The sequence below is a fragment of the Penicillium cosmopolitanum genome (genome assembly GCF_028827165.1).
Source record: "Penicillium cosmopolitanum strain IBT 29677 chromosome Unknown utg000006l:49.0-5199605.0:1.0-5204138.0, whole genome shotgun sequence".
Classification (NCBI taxonomy): Eukaryota; Fungi; Ascomycota; class Eurotiomycetes; order Eurotiales; family Aspergillaceae; genus Penicillium; species Penicillium cosmopolitanum.
Window position 1 is genome coordinate 558,889 of NW_026622676.1, and position 16,473 is coordinate 575,361.

General features: G+C 48.7%; 6 protein-coding genes across 6 annotated transcripts; 4 read left to right on the top strand and 2 right to left on the bottom strand.

Moving 5' to 3' along the window:
• Positions 1-390: 390 nt before the first annotated feature.
• Positions 391-2,380, bottom strand: N7509_004726 (WD40 repeat domain-containing protein; the record flags this gene model as incomplete). Its single annotated transcript, XM_056629363.1, has 4 exons — positions 391-1,155; positions 1,210-1,793; positions 1,849-1,976; positions 2,070-2,380. 4 exons carry the CDS (start codon positions 2,378-2,380, stop codon positions 391-393), a joined length of 1,788 nt encoding a protein of 595 aa, XP_056488665.1.
• Positions 2,381-4,068: 1,688 nt separating this feature from the next.
• N7509_004727 (M18 family aminopeptidase) lies at positions 4,069-5,835 on the top strand (the record flags this gene model as incomplete). The annotated part of the gene is made up of 6 exons (XM_056629364.1): positions 4,069-4,126; positions 4,189-4,250; positions 4,331-4,432; positions 4,487-4,622; positions 4,677-4,769; positions 4,820-5,835. The coding sequence occupies 6 exons, from the start codon at positions 4,069-4,071 to the stop codon at positions 5,833-5,835; spliced, it is 1,467 nt and encodes a 488-aa protein (XP_056488666.1).
• Positions 5,836-6,104: 269 nt separating this feature from the next.
• On the top strand, positions 6,105-7,283 carry N7509_004728 (DSC4 family protein; the record flags this gene model as incomplete). The annotated part of the gene is made up of 2 exons (XM_056629365.1): positions 6,105-6,328; positions 6,479-7,283. 2 exons carry the CDS (start codon positions 6,105-6,107, stop codon positions 7,281-7,283), a joined length of 1,029 nt encoding a protein of 342 aa, XP_056488667.1.
• Positions 7,284-7,574: 291 nt separating this feature from the next.
• On the bottom strand, positions 7,575-8,647 carry N7509_004729 (ATP-dependent Clp protease proteolytic subunit; the record flags this gene model as incomplete). Its single annotated transcript, XM_056629366.1, has 5 exons — positions 7,575-7,999; positions 8,105-8,246; positions 8,303-8,328; positions 8,400-8,418; positions 8,480-8,647. The coding sequence occupies 5 exons, from the start codon at positions 8,645-8,647 to the stop codon at positions 7,575-7,577; spliced, it is 780 nt and encodes a 259-aa protein (XP_056488668.1).
• A 4,874-nt stretch (positions 8,648-13,521) lies between these two features.
• N7509_004730 (Amino acid/polyamine transporter I) lies at positions 13,522-14,642 on the top strand (the record flags this gene model as incomplete). Its single annotated transcript, XM_056629367.1, has 6 exons — positions 13,522-13,587; positions 13,636-13,756; positions 13,817-14,089; positions 14,138-14,160; positions 14,220-14,342; positions 14,406-14,642. The coding sequence occupies 6 exons, from the start codon at positions 13,522-13,524 to the stop codon at positions 14,640-14,642; spliced, it is 843 nt and encodes a 280-aa protein (XP_056488669.1).
• Positions 14,643-15,667: 1,025 nt separating this feature from the next.
• N7509_004731 (uncharacterized protein) lies at positions 15,668-16,338 on the top strand (the record flags this gene model as incomplete). Its single annotated transcript, XM_056629368.1, has 3 exons — positions 15,668-15,903; positions 16,013-16,135; positions 16,209-16,338. The coding sequence occupies 3 exons, from the start codon at positions 15,668-15,670 to the stop codon at positions 16,336-16,338; spliced, it is 489 nt and encodes a 162-aa protein (XP_056488670.1).
• Positions 16,339-16,473: the final 135 nt, after the last annotated feature.

Genomic DNA, 16,473 nt, shown 5'->3' on the forward strand with positions numbered 1-16,473 from the left:
ATGCCGGCGACCCCGTTGAAAAACACCATGAGCGCCGCTGCTTGGACCCGTTGAAAGAAGTTTATAGTTGCGCCGGATCAAATGCCTCCAGGAGGCATATAGCAAAAAGCAAAGAAGAACAAAAAAAGGAGGATGGACTTGATAGAACCCAAAATCGAAGTCAAATGAGGAGGATTCGTAAGAGGCTTGCCGTTTGGAATATGATAGCAGCCGGCGGTCCGAAATATGATGCTGTAGATGCCAATGCGTGAAAAGTGTGAAGAGATCCCATGATAACCCATGCCATGAGAATAGCCTCCTTAGCCAAGACCAATGCCAGAGACCATGAAACGCCGAGTAGAATGCAGGTGCGTGAGAAGACGAAAATTGATGAACTTGCTTCGTTTGTATTTACCGTATCGTGCCGAACTCCGCCAGTTTGCTGCCAGAGCGCCGATTATCACGCGTGGCTCGCTTGTCGAAGATCTTCCAGAACCGGAGTGTTTCATCGCCAGCTCCTGTCACGACAGTTTGACCATCTGGACTCATGGCCAGGTACAGCACACGGAAGGTGTGGCCAGTCAAAGAGACAATCTGCTCCATGCGCGGGTACTTCCAGATGACAATTTGATTCTGACTGTATCCGTGGGTGCTGATGATCTCGTCTGAGTTCTTGCACCAGGAAAGGTTGCAGACTTGGCTACCAGTGTCGACTTCCTTGACCATGGTGCCGGTTTGTGTGTTCCAGAACTTGATGGTGCGGTCTGCAGTACCTCCGCCTGAAGCAAGCAAATGATGTTGATGAGGTGACCATGCAATGGCTTTCACGGCTGCGCAATGATCTGAGAACCGATAGAGGGGAGTTTCGTTCAACTTGTCCCACACCATTAGCTTATTGTCATTACCACCGGATGCCAATTGCCCATCTTCTGTGTTCCATTTCAAGCCGCAGACCTCTTGCTTGTGACCAGACAGTCGGCGGAGATATTGGTCTGGGGAACGAACATCGCGGTGATAAATGAGTCGATCTCTGGATCCTGAGGTGAGAATATGATCATTCCATGCCAAAGCACCGACACGGTTGGTGTGCCCGATCATGGTTCGAAGTCGTCTGCAATGCTCCGCATCCCAAATTTGGACCAGGCCTTTGCCAGTACCAATTGCAAGATGAGTGCCCTACAATTTATTAGCTCCGAGGCTCATTCTTGCTTTTCGTAGTATCAGACTCACCCGCTGAATCCAGCTCACACTAGTGACTGTGTCATCCTTCAATTCACACAGCTTGGTCACGCGGCCTGACTGGGAGTTCCACATATAGACCGAGTTGGCCAAACCAACGCCGAGAACATTGCTGCTGCCCCAGTCGACCAAATTGAGGTAGAAGTCGTCTTGTAGATCGGGAGCATCGAGGACCTTGTAAGGCACCTTGTTGACATAGCGGGGCTGCTTGCGCGGGGTTTCAAGAATCCTTTGGCTATCATATCGAATGGGAGATAGACTGTATAATTCTGATCGCGCATTCAAATTCGGAGCATGAGCGCTCCTGGGGGTTTTCGAGGGAGTCGGATGGCCCGAGCCTGGTCGAGTTGGACCATAGTTGAAGAGGTTCTTGTGTGGGGTAGATGGGGTGATGCTGGCAGGTGGAAGGTTGGAAATATGTGAAGGGGGAGTATGTGACCGGGTCTTGTCAATGATGCCATTTGTAAAGCCCATTAATGGGTCTGGCGAGCCCAATGAGAGTTCCGCTTGGGGAACAGTGTTTCCGAATAGTTCACTCCGCAAAACACGGGAGAAAGTCCGATTCGCTTCCTCCGCTGTATAATGCTGGTTAGTCGTCATATCTATCCAATGCCATGAAAAGGGACGAACTCTTTTGGAAATGAAGCTCCGAGTGGGGTGCACGTCGCTTGGATTTAGATGGTGTTGTAGGGCAGCCATCCTCGCCGAGCAGGTTGTATGTCGCCTGCAAATCCTGCCCGTCGCGATTTGGGATGAAACTAAATGCGGGTTAGTTTGAGTTGATGCCCACCTAGCGAGGTCTTTCAGGGAGCGCCTGCAAGCACCCTTCATTCGGAGCATTGGTAACATACCGATCTCCATATACCCGTTGCCGCTTTCGGCAAGGGCTAGTTCCCGGGGTTCTTTCTCTTTGACGGCCGGCCTGGTCATAATCCTTCAGCGCCTTGGCCAGCGCTGAGGCATCGATGGGTTCCGACCCCTCTGGCGCTTTGGATCGGTTGACATTGTTATCGGGGTACAGGATAGTCCTCTTTGTGGGCATACTCGGCGGAGTTTTCGATCCAGGCGGGGAAACAAAACTGGCGGCTTGCGATCGAGTATTGGCCCTGGTCGACCTTCCACTCTTTACGCCCGTCTCTGTGTCTTGAGATTGATCCCCCATGTTAGTTGCTGGTGCTCAGGCCCAGGAGCAGATTGTGCTAGTTTGACGGTTGGTATCGGAATTCTCATGCGAACAGATCCGGGAACGATGATATGAGAGAAGCAGATTGGTGCTTGCGTGGGAATGTCGGGGGTATTTGAAGGCAGGTAGGTGATGTGTTGACGGTAAGAGAGAGAGGGATGTGTTTGTGGCGCTTCGACAGTGGTGACCTACGGCTTTGACCGGACCCGTCCTAGCCAAGAGGGCGGACACCACAGTGAATCAGCGGGACAAAGAGAATGGCATTCAAAGGAATGGTAGACAAAGGGCAGTGTTGAAGGGAGGCTATTCCGACCTCAAGCTGGCCTGGCCCTTCCCTTCCAAGGGTTCCCTTGAAGTCACGCGTCGGTTACGCTATACCCGATTGGGATGCCCCTAGGGGCAGTCACTGTGGAAACGCTCACACCTTACACATTTATGTATTCTATAGTTACTGTATGCTGGATATAGATACTCTACCCATAGTTACAAAGTCCTTCATGTGTTAGACATGATGTTTTACTAAATATCTGTGATCTTTGTGTCTTCTTTCACTAACATCAGTCACACTGAATCACGTCTTTGTTATGATTCCGCGCCACCATCACCTGTCTCAGTGTTTATGCACAGGGACGCGACCAGCTCATGCGAGGTCCAACCAAAGCCACTGCGAACACCTGGTGGGGGGGAGTCATTTAACCCTGTTCAGACGTGGGACTCCAGTGCGACCGTACACCAGGACGCGACTCAGCGCGTCGCGTGGGAGTGTGCCGAGCTCGGGCCAGCCATAGCCAGTCATAGCCAGGGCCATAGCAACCACACTGCCAATCATTTCAGCCCGGAGAATTTGCACCAGTCCAGTTCCCCCGCTTTGAGATCGGGTCCTCTACGGAGTAGTCTTCAGGTTGAATTAGATTGATCTAGTCGATAAATCTCCACTTTGTGCTTATCTTCTAGCACTGTCGCCACGTTCCGTCCAATTTACAGCATGACTGAAAATACCCTGCTAGTGTAATAGGTGTGTTAACTACTAGTAGATTCAATATTATATCCAACTTGAAGGGTATACTACTAGTAGTACTAAGTTGAAGAACCTTGGAAACTCCGACCTCAGCGTCAACTTGAAGTTGAATTCCCATTACCTAGTACCTAGTACTACTATTAGTACTAACTAGTATTACTGTACGTACTATATCACACTCGTGACCCCATGCCGATTTTGACATGACGAAGTTGAATTTGTCCAAAGGTTCACAATCTTTAGAATCCATTATATATCTCAACTTGTTCTAAGGGTACTACTAGTAATATTAGGAACGAATTGTTACTGGTATGTCTTTATAATTAGTTACTTCGTCTATCCGACAAGACGAGTCTCATTCGAAAAATAGAATTTCGACCTAATTACCCCAGTATGAAAATCATATTATAAAATAAACTCCAAGTTGAACAAAGGCATTGTTGCAAACCATAAAAAATGCCAAGCATTCCACCAACAGATCGGCGGGTCAGACCGATATGGCTCTTGCTTGGGACTGCTCTGGTAATGCGGAGAGTCACCGCCCAAGAGCATCTCCGCCCGAAGACTCTCAAGACACGCTTGAATTGCGATGCCCCTCAAACCCTCCTCCAGTCTAGGCAGAATCTGCACATCACGCGTCTACTCCACCATGGTCTCCAAGCAGCCCGCCAGGGATTTCCTGGACTTTGTCAACGCATCCCCTACACGTATGCACTCCTATCGACTTCAAACTCGCAAAGCACTGGCATGCAAACCTGACCAAATTTAGCCTTCCACGCGGTCAAATCCGCCAAGGACCTTCTGGCCCAAGCCGGGTTCCAGGAAATCAAGGTACCTACTCCATCATTCCACAGGGAAGCTCGGGCTCCCCGCAATCTTAAACTTCAAGCTGATCCTCATCGTCTCCACAGGAAAAAGACTCTTGGGCCAAGACATGCCAGCCCGGAGGCAAGTATTATCTTACTCGCAACACCACCACTCTTGTTGCTTTCGCAATTGGACAGCAATGGAAGGTTTGTATACACCCTCAATGACCCCTGGAACATATTCCGACTGACATACAATAGCCCGGCAACTCCATTTCCATGATCGGTGCTCACACTGACTCCCCCGTCCTGCGGGTCAAGCCCGTCAGCAATAAGCGGGGCGAGGGCTTCGTCCAGGTCGGTGTTGAGTGCTATGGTGGTGGTATCTGGCACACCTGTAAGTCCCAACCCAGTTGTGGCCTCGCGACCATCGCTAATGTGAAAATTCTAGGGTTTGACCGTGACCTCGGTGTGGCCGGCCGGGTGATGACCCGTGCTAAGGACGGTTCGATCGTGCAGAAGCTGGTCAAGGTTGACCGTCCCAGTAAGTATCGCGCTGGCCGCTACTTCTTGAATATCAAACTGACCCTCTAGTTCTGCGCATTCCAACTTTGGCCATCCACCTGGACCGCCAGGAGAATTTCTCCTTCAACAAGGAGACTCAATTGTTCCCCATCGCCGGCCTAGTTGCCGCTGAGCTGAACAGAACCCCCGACTCCACACCCAATGGCAAGTCAAATGAAAACGAAGACGACGACTACACCCCTCTGAAGTCCATGACTGAGCGTCACCACCCCTACTTCGTCGACTTGATCGCCGAGGAAGCTGGTGTCAAGGCCGAGGATATCCTGGACTTTGAGATGATTCTTTTCGATACCCAGAAGTCCTGCCTCGGTGGTCTGCTCGAGGAGTTCATCTTCTCACCCCGTTTGGACAACCTTAACAGCACATACTGCGCCACCGTCAGTTTGATTGATTCCGTTACCGACTCCTCTGCGCTGGCCGACGAGTCCGCCATTCGTCTGATCGCCCTCTTCGACCACGAGGAGATCGGCAGCCGTACTGCGCAGGGTGCTGACTCGAACATTCTCCCATCCATCATCCGCCGTCTGTCTGTTCTCCCATCTTCATCATCATCGGATGTAGACCTCGCCACCGCCTACGAACAGACTCTTTCCACCTCATTCCTTGTTTCTGCTGACATGGCCCACTCGGTTAACCCCAACTATGCCGCCAAGTACGAGGCCGACCATAAGCCCGAAATGAACAAGGGTCCCGTCATCAAGATCAACGCCAACGCTCGCTATGCCACCAACTCTCCTGGTATTGTTCTACTGCAAGAGATTGCTCGCAAACACGCCCAGAAGATTGGCGAGCACATCCCTCTGCAGCTGTTTGTCGTTCGCAACGACTCTAGCTGCGGTAGCACCATCGGTCCTATGCTGTCTGCAGCCCTCGGTGCCCGTACACTGGATCTTGGTAACCCCCAGCTGAGTATGCACAGTTGCCGTGAGACCGGTGGTACCTACGATGTCGCGCACGCGATTCGCCTGTTCACTGGATTCTTCGAGCACTACTCGGAGCTGTCTAAGAACATTCTCGTCGATTAAATTATATACACCTAGGGAGGAATAACGTATTTCAAACAAATCGAAATCGATAGAATGAATGCACATTGGAATATACCTGAAATAGCTATGAACAGTCATGACCAAATTGTAGATAGTTGGCTACCCCAGAATGTATAGATCCAGCCTCGAGCACGTGTTCGGCCCGACATCATTCCGCTTCCTCAACTCCACCCGCAGCTTATCGCTAACTATCATCATCCCCGACCAAGCTGGACCATTGCCGGGTGTCCACGCTCCCATGACCCTCTATGACCGACGTCGATGCCTTTCGAGATGCGGAGTACATCGCTGACGTGTCCGGTATCTCCCTCGAGGGTGACGACTCGGGGGCGCCAGGACCACTGCCAGTCAGCGGCCAGAAGAGCCGCGTGAAGAAGCTCCAGTCCGCAGCGAAACTCGCTTTCATCGACCGGCTCCTTCGAGACCTCGATATTCTCATATACTGTCAATTATCCGCCTTATATTACATGGAGTGAGTGATCCGCCTGCCACATCGGCGTTTTCAACCTCGTCCTTCACCCCCTCCCCCCTTTGACTCCGCACTCAACCCCATCTTATGATCTGGGGTAAAGTTGTTCTCTAAAACCAAAACCAAAACTAACCCCCCCCACCCCCTATTTAGTTGCTCTTTAATTCTATTTGTGCTACGTGCCATAGTCGAACTTATCCTCTTCTCGCCAAAAGCCCCACCCTTCGATCCAACGCGCAACCACCCCTTCGTCGGCGCAATAATCGCAAGCAACCTCTTCTGCATGATCTTCCACGCCCTCGTCATCAATCCCCAAGCCGGCGAAGAAACACGCGGCTATCTCCACGGCGGTCTATTCATCGACTTCATCGGCCAAGCCCCCGTCCCAGTCCTACGACTCCTCTCCTTCGACATACTAATCTTCCTCATCGACTTTATCATGCTGGCCCTGATAATCGAGCGAGTGAAGACGGCAGGACCAACCAACACACCCACAACGAACACAGAACAAACCACTACAAATCCAGACTCCAATGCCACCCAACCTACGACCCAAGACCACGATGCGGAGGAGCGGGGCATGATGCGGGGAACAGACGATACTGAGACGGAGACGGAGGAACCGGAATCGGAATCAAATACACCAAGCCCACCGCCCGTCACGGAAATAGACGACGATGTAAATGATGAACGAACAACACTCCTCGCAGAACCAGGCGAAAGCGACGCGGCGTATACGCGCGACGGCCACCCTCTCGATACCTTCTCCGCAGGACAGGCCGTGATTGTGGACATGGGTCTTTGGGGCACAATACGAGATCAATGGAGTCATTCGGTGACTATGGAGCGCTCGTCAGCGGGATACGTTCCATCACCGGAGGCTGCGACGTTTTTGCGGCAACGGTTTGGTCTGCAGGTTGGGACTGATGGACGATTTGCGCGAGTGGACCGATCGTAGGATAGATTCGGTGATATCTACCCATCCATATCATTACCCTACCAATGCTGTGATTTCCAGATACCTTGTATTTTAGCTATACTATATAAATCTCATCTAGTGATGATAATTGCTGGTATTCCAAGAGGTGCCTTCGGCAAGGCCTAAACGTACCGGTAATGGAGATGAGATCCTGAATGCATATCTAGTCATAACAATGGATATAATACAACTCACACACTTATCTCAACCATTCCAGCAACAATACTCAAACTACACGGAAGCTCCCAAGCCCCGTTCAAGTTGAACCCATTACTTCTTCTTCTCCCCCTCTCCCTCTCCCTCTCCCACCCCATCAACCTTAACCCTCCGATCAAGAATCTCATCCACAATCCCACGCTCCAACGCCTCAGGCGCCCCCATAAAATAATCCCTCTCCATAAGCTTCTCAATCTCATCCAAACTAAGCTTATTCTTCCCGGTAAGATGACGCTGATAAATCTGATTAAGCTGTTCGCGCACGCGCAGGATTTCCTTCGCATGGATCGCGATGTCGGTCGCTTGTCCGAAATACCCACCGGAGGGTTGGTGAATCATTATCGAGCTGTGTGGGAGACAGTATCTTTTTCCCGGGTGGCCGCCGCAGAGGAGGAGAGAGCCCATTGAGGCGGCTTGACCGACGCAGATTGTGCTTACTGGTGAGGCGATATAGGTCATTGTGTCGTAGATTGCGAGGCCTGTGGTGGTGCGAGGTTGGTTAGCTGGTGAGCTGGATATTGGGATTGGTTCGGATGGAAGGGTGGTCAAGGTAGGGAGGGGAGGGAAGAGGGCTGGTTACTGACCTGCTGTTACGGAACCACCGGGTGAGTTGATGTATAGATGGATGGGTTTCTGGGGGTTATCGGCTTCCAGGAAGAGGAGTTGGGCGACGATGGAGGCGGACATGGATTCGTCGACTTCGCCGTTCAAACAGATGATACGTTCCTAGTTTTGTTAGTCGCCTGTGTACCCTGAGTGTGTATGATGTATGTTTCTCATACCTTGAGCAGCCTGGAAAAGATGTCGTCTGTGTATAGTGAAGCGGTTAGTCGCGCGACCTTGGGACCTTGGATGTTCAATGCGCATTGCGGGACATACATGTGTGCCAGCCACCTCCCTGTTCATGAAGTTAGTGAAGTTATTATGCGAGTGGGTGGCAATCCAAGGAATAAACATACAACAGTCTCAGTCACGAATGGAGTCGGTGTCCAGCCCCGCGGAGGTGTGCGGTCGAAGGAGGGAGCGGAGATTGAAAAGCATCGCGAGGCAACGGCGGGTCGGAGGGATGGAATCGAGGCGCGGGGAATGGAGCGTGCCAGACGCTGAAATGAAGATAATGGGCGCATGGTCGGGAGCGCAGAAGCAGGGGTATTAAGGGTAGGTGGTGCGTTTGTGGTTGGCGTTGGAGCTGGAGTTGGAGATGGAGATGCGAAGGCAGGGAAGGCGAGGCAGCTCGGAGGGCGGTGCGGAGCTGCGATAAGATAGCGGGGACCCTAACCCTATTAAGGTACCTTAAGGTATAGGAGCTGACCTAGGAACTATATTAGTACCGGGGCACTTCTTGAGCAGTCTGTTTAGACTCCCTAGTACAGAATTCCTCTATTCTTTCTTCATTCGCTTGTAAGCCCCCTATTGCATATTAAAACAAGAAGAAAACCCACGATTCTACTACTTTTGCTCTGCTCAGAATGCCTCAGCGCCAGCGCCAGCGCCTCACGTCGTACGTCATCTCCCAGGTCGCTCCTGCCGATTGTTCAACACGTTATGAATACAAGCAGTTTGCTCTTTCCCCGCGGTCTTTTGTTGCCCTTTCCAAATAGACAGCAAATGCAAACATTACAAACATTACTAGTACTATTGCTAGTAATAAATAAGACACACCCCCTCCCTTTCGTAGCTCTCTCAACTTTCTCTTCTCCACCCTACTCTACCCCGCGGTTTATAATAATACTATGGTGTTATTTTCTAATTATTGCCAATTTGCAACAAAGGTCGTGCTTATCGGGGCATGGGCCGTGAAGATCTCATTTGCATGATGACTTTATTTATTCCAGTTATCGATCATCGCAATACTGTCAATCAATTCGGCCTAGGTATGTAAACCGCGGGCCTATTCAACACTGCACTGGAAGCTGACTAGAACAAAAAGCCTCGAACCAAGAAACGAACACGGTCTTAAGAGCCCGAAATACAGTGAATGGAGGATCGAAACTTACTTCTCTCGCTCTAGCAAAGCACCCGCAGGCAATGGAGCCGTCCTTATTTTGAAGTATCCTGATCCTGATATACCCCATCTCAAAGTCCGAGAGCCAAGTACTGACGAAATTTAAAATCTAGGAAATCAGAAGAACTTTCCCAAAGGCTAATGGGAACGTTCAGATTACCTCTGTCTAACAAGTTCTTGATGGGAACCTTTGCTTTCGTCGTGTCGGAATTTCAGGAAAAAGGATATATACAAGAAAAATTTCGAATATCCTGAGAGGCTGATGAGCAAGCGCGCTGTGGGTGATATCACCCCGGAGATGCGTGAGAAAATCCTCACCGTGGATGGATTATTGCTAAGATCCAGGCCCATGTTGACGTACGTTTTGAAACCGATCACCAGAGATATGCGGTATGCTAACTCAAGTCCCAGAAACATGGAGCAATCGAACAGTTCTTCGCTTGGAGCATCTCTGGAAAGGATTACGACTGCCTCGCATCGCCCGGTACATATTCATTCGAGCCGGCAGATAGGGAATTCTGACGAACTACAACGGAACTATCTTCGTGCGCCAGGTCGGAAACGGAAACGGCGACTGGGTATTGAATTACTCGCCTGTCATCATGTGGAACAATCTCTGTGACTTTTGAGGGGCAAAGGACGTGGAAAGCTTCTAGAAAATTGCCAAAAACCGGGCGAACTTGACAATCAATGACTTCTAAGTTGGGCGCCAGAACCGCTTTTTTTTCCAACCATGTCGGCCCAGAGTGAGCGTTGTGGGGGGTGTTTGCAGTCCATATGCCAGCAGTGAGCCCTATCTGCGAAGTATTTTAGTCCTGGCCTACGTGAAAAACCAATTCTCTTTCTTTCCGAGTCTTAGGATACTATCTCATGCCCGTGACTGGAGAAAAACATGCAGGGGGGCGGTAGGTACAGCAGCAACCCATTCTCTCCGTAGAGGTAATTCCGCTTCGATGCTAGCACCCAAAGGAGAAATGCCATATGGCTTGATGTAATAAGCCTTTAGTATCTGGGTAACTGATAGAAAGAGCTCCAGGTATGCAAAGCTGGGTTGTACATCTTTTGTCAGCCTGAAATTCAATTTCTTGTAACGGGGATATAAGGATATAGTTCTCACTGGACTCCGACGCATGTGCTAGGGCCCTTTGAAAAAGGCATGTAATATTCATTTCTCCGAGAAGTCGCGTTATGTTCTTCATTTGACAGCCAGCGACTTGGCCGATATTTGTGTGGTTCAGGAAAGGCGGTTTCGTCGTGTAGATACCAGATTGGCGAGCTAGAGATCATGACCTGTCGTAAGTCAGCTCGGAGGCCTAGATTTAGTTCTTCTTTGAAAAGTCTTACTCCTTCTACTATGTGTTTCCCATCCAGTAGAGAGCCTCCCTTTGGAACAATCCTAGGTAGCATGGCAGCGGCGGCTCCAGTCCATCTGACTCCCTCTCTGACACACGCAACCAACAGGGGAAGAGACTCGAGTGCCGCCATATCTGTCGGCCACTTGGCTATTTCTAACTCCGAAATAAGCCCATCTTGTAGATCTTTACTGAGGGAAAGAGCCCAAAGTATATGGGCAAGCGTAGCAGAAGTGGTATCCGTTCCAGGACCCAGCATCTCTTTGGCCTCAGACAAGGCAGACTGTGTCGAAAGCCTCGACCCGGCCATTGCTGCGAGAAATGAAATCCCTGTCCCCTTCTCAAAGTCCAGCGATCCTTTTAACTGATTTTCTGCCCACTGGACGACGTCTCAACAACCGGGAGTTTACAGTAGGTATTAGTGGCAAGATAAATAGACTTACCTCTTCAAACCATCTGTTCGTTGCAACCAAAGATATGTCGATTCCGATAAGATCAAAAATTTTGTCAGATAAGAAATAGTATAAATGAGTTGTAAAAGGAAATTTGGTATACTAGAATTGGAAAGATGTGATGGAAAAATTAGCATTACTCTTATCACATTATCAGTTGGTACGCCTACAAGCGGCATCTTTGACGACTTCAAGTCATTCTCCTTGATAATATTCAATTCTGTTCCTGCTTTCAATGAATCTATTGCTCCGATGGCGCTTCCAAATGCGAATCTCGCTTGGAGTTTCCAGATCAGCTAACCATGATAACTCAAGAAAATTGAATTACTCACACACAATATCAGCCTCAAGAGCCCGACAGGTAGGTACAAGGTCGATGGGCCCTTCATGAATTATACCTGCGAGCAGATTCTTGAAATTGGAGATCTGATCTAGCATCATCGGAATCAAAGCTGGAACTCGACTGCGGTTGAAAAGCACACCCATATGTCTACGCCTCTGTGCATGCTCTTTGGGATCGCTATAATGATAGAGTCAGAATTCACTGTATAATAAACCATATTTTGATACCCACGTAATCGAGAACAGCGCTGGATGCCCATCTTGCACGAATTGGCCATAGACTCGACTGTCCTTGGCAAATGCACTACCTGGTGCGTGGACTTTCTTATAGATATCTAGAGAGTAGAACGATAATTCATTCGGACCGATTCGCACCAAGGGTCCTGCATTGAATTTAAATTTAATATCATGATCATGATGTCCCAATGTTTGCATCATATTTACCGAGCTTCTTGTGCAGTTTCGGGAGTTCCAATGTCAGCCTCCCACGGTATTCTAGCGGGAACTCCCATAGAAACCGTGAAATTGGAGCCAGCAGACCGGCATTAGGTATATGAGACAGAGGCGAAAAAATGTATTCATAAATGCACTATTTTTTCAGCAAGGGCTATGACAGGCAAATATCAGTTTTTCTCACCTTAATGAATACCGAGCTGGCAATAAGGAGTGTACTCCAGACCCAAATTGCCAACATTTTGTGATAATTAACACAGTGAAAGATCGGGTTGAATTCCCTATTTTAAATGTTTCCAGAGGCTTCCCATCGCTTGTACCTACCTAATGATATTTAATCTCATAATCTTGGCCGGAGAGAAGTTCGTTTAGCAATCAGCTAATTTTTGCCATAATAACGCAACCCCGTCGGGAAGTGGCATAATACTTCACCACACAAGCGAAACCTTCGCAGACACTAAACCACAAACCAGGATTTCAGAGCGGAAGTTACCTTAGATTGGTATAGTAAGACGTTGCACCATCTGGGCGCTTATTTCGTCACGGTAATTTTTGACTCTTTTCTCTTTCTTGGGGTGTCCGCGGGACCCGTGGATGGACTGTGGTACTCCCTCTGGAGGCGGTCGAATTGCTTATTAGCTCAACTATTTTCCCAGGGCCAGTTTCGTTTATTTATAATTCTGTCTTGGATTCGGTTGGATATCTGTTGGTCGGCCATGGCGGATGTCAAAGAACCTGAAGTATCTTCCTCTTTGGAGGATAATAATAACGACGAGTCTACTTTGGTGAGGAAGTTCAAATCAACTGATCTTTGTGAATGATCTAACCAGTCTACCCAACTACTTGCAGGAGCGCCTAGGGTATAAACAAGTTCGTTGAAAACCCGCATCTCAAAACGACTTCGCGGTGAACTCAGTCCTAACGACTAGGCTGGTCTAGGTTCTTCATCGTAGCTATTCCTTATTTGAGAATTTTTCGACCTCATTTGGTATGAGGGCTTTACTTTTGATCTATATTTTTCACGTCACTAACAATACTGCCAGCTGCTCTATATTTTGTTGGAGGGGTGCGAGTGACCTTTTCCACGGGGATTGCAGCGGGGGGGACCTCTCGCCTACTGGTAATTTTCGACAACCCTGCTCAAGATACAATCAATTTACAATAAATCTTATAACTCTATAGGACAAGTTATATTGTGACATGTGTATTCACGTTCATCACAGCTGCCGTCATTGCCGAAGCATGCTCGGCTTCCCCAACCTCCGGTTCAATTTATCTCTGGGCCGCAGAAGCTGGCGGTAAAAGATTCGGACGCTTTTTTGGCTTCGTTGTTGCTTGGTGGAGTACAACAGCCTGGACAACCTTCTGTGCTAGTATGTTATCAAAATTTCTAAATCATGAAGTTTGCCGATTCACATCCCATCATAGGCAACACTCAATCGGCTGTGAACTATATGCTCTCGGTAACTCCCCTGAAAATCAAACAGTGAGCCTTTTCTAACCAGAAATAGGAACTAAGTGTCTTCAATGTTGATTTCCCGACCGACTCATCCAGCGTCAAGTTTCGCGCAGTCCAATGGATATGTACCGAGGTGCTCCTTGCTTTGGCGGCATTAATGAACCTTGCCTCCCGTACGCTCCCAGTCAAAGTCATACATCTCAAGGAACAGCTACTAACTAAAACAATACTAGCGCGAGTCTTTAAGTACATATTCTGGTTCTCTACCGGTGCCGTTTTTCTGGATTTTATTCTGAATGTCATATGGCTTCCTGTTGGGGCGCATAACACTTACGGCCTGAGAACCGCACAGGAAGCTTTCATGACAACCTATAACGGAACCGGAGCACCGGCTGGTTGGAACTGGTGCCTTTCATATCTTGCAACGGCAGGTATTTTGATTGGATTCGATGCCTCCGGTCACGTTGCAGAGGAAACTAAAAATGCGTCCGTTAATGCGGCGAAGGGTATTTTTTGGAGTACGGTAGTTAGCGGTGTACTTGGATTTAGTGCAGTAATACTGTTCTTGTTTACTTCTGTGAGTCTGAGGCAATGGAGTTGCTAGCTGCCTATTATGACCGCTAATCCACAATCTAGCCCCCGATCGACGTGCTCTTTTCCTACGATGCGCCCCAGCCTTTTGTCCCCCTGTATGCCGCGGTTCTCGGTCGCGGGGGACATATTGTTATGAATGTCCTTTCGGTCGTCGCACTGTGGCTTGTGAGAAACTACCAACTGTTGCTAATAAGAGTTCCCGTTATATGAATGCTAATGATGAGGTAGAATACGGCGATCGCAGTCACTGCCGCCTCTCGACTGGTTTTCGCCGTTGCCCGTGACGGCGTTCTCCTGCATCTGGATGGGTATCTCGAGTGTCAGCAGAAGGCCAACCTAGAAACGCCGTTCTTGTCGTCTGGGGTGTCGCTGCTGTCATCACTTGTACCATTTTGCCTTCTGCCGTCGCGTTCACCTCTTTGGTGTCGGCAGCAGGTGTTCCATCTGCCGCAGCTTACGGGCTGATCAGCCTGGGCCGATTATTTTTGACTCCAAATGAGCCACTTGATGCAAAATGGTCACTTGGGCGATTGAGTAAGCCTTTCCAAGTCATTTCTGTTCTTTGGAATGGCTGGGTGGTTGCTGTTCTCTTCTCGCCGTACTCATTTCCTGTGGAGGCGTCTACTTTGAACTGTAAGGATTTTTCTAAAACTCGGAAATATGTTGGAGGTGCTAACACTGGGGTTCAGATGCGCCCATAATTTTGGGAATTGTGACAATCTTCGCAATTGTGTCATGGTTTGCCACACCTGCCGACGCGTGGGTTCCAAAGGGACGCCTGGTGAACTCTGCGGATACAGATCACGCCGAATAGGTGCTACGCAAGGTAAAATCGAAGAGCGTACTCTAGATCAGCTTATCGCGTGAGAAAGGTTGGAAAGAGATGAGAAGGAATAAGTCCGCATGCTTATCCGCGGTGATATGTTATGTGCAGCATATCGGGTTCTGTTAGGCCAATTGTAGCCGGATGGTTCTTATTTCCTAGAACCTCAATGATGAAACACGCAACAACAGATTCAAATTTAATGCCCAGGCTATGCCCGAGACGTATATTCCGCGCCTGTTCAAGTTGAGATACACCGGAAATGGCTACCTTAAGGAGGATCTTTTTGCCGAGCTGATATTCAGATCCAGTAACTGTCATAATAATTCAACAGATAGACCCGGAAAGCTTATACCAAATGGAGGATTTGGAACAAAAAAAATGTCATGATGACGAAAATGACATTAATATTACATTAAATATAACAGGGCTTTCTAGAACTATGTAACACTATCTTCCGTTCAACCTTATTAATCGCCGGACGTATTTTGAGTCCATTTCCACCTCGGAGAATTTATCTCTTCGCTGCTATCTTTAAACAGGTTAGTGAATCACGTTAGAAAGGAGCCCCGCTCATGAAATGAAAATCTCTGGAGCAAGCTCGGACGCGATAAAAACGGGCCTTAATCCACTTCCAAATTCACCCATATTTGAAATTGACAGCAGAATGATGTTTGGGCTCCATGCGGCTGCGAATTTGCTAGGCTTTCTGCCACACTTGTATGCCACGGTACTAGCAGAACCCGGACAGAAACAATTCCCTGAAATTAGCAAACGATCTGTTGTCTGTCTTAAGGTCGGTAATACTGCGGTGGCAACTTGGACAAACAGTGCCGGTCAGACATGCTCGTTTACTGGGCTGGTTGGCAGCAACTACGGCATAAACACTGTCAATGAGGGAGAGTATGTATTCCCTTCCTGTCCCGAACGGAGCAAGGTTGCATTGAGAGCGCACAATTGAAGCGCTAAAAGCAGTTTGAATTAAAGTAGCTAACAATAATTTTACTGACAGCTACTCTTGCAATGGCCGCTGCGGTGCAGGATGCAGCGGGGCTGCAGTGGGAAATGCATATACACAGGACTGCTTTTCGCATGACATCTGCTCCTACTTTGAGAATGCTAGTGGGGCATCACAGTGAGAACGGATCTACCCACAAATCATATGTCCAGCGTTATGAATGATTGCTGATTGCCTAACTCTTTCGAAGGGATCCTAACTGTGGTGCAGCCTACGATGCTGCCATAGACGATACGTTGTTTGGGGTTACATCTGGTTGCTCTCAGGAAAATCCAACCGAACAGATAAAGAAACCTGCTACGAGCCCTATTTGTCAGTAGGGATGAGCGTGTATTGATTACTAGTGATTTGGCGGCCTTTGAACATACTATTCAACTTTATAGAGCAGAAGTAGTTTCAAGCTTTGACTTGAAAAGCTGATAATCCCTCTTCGCTGATTACATCATAGCGCTGTC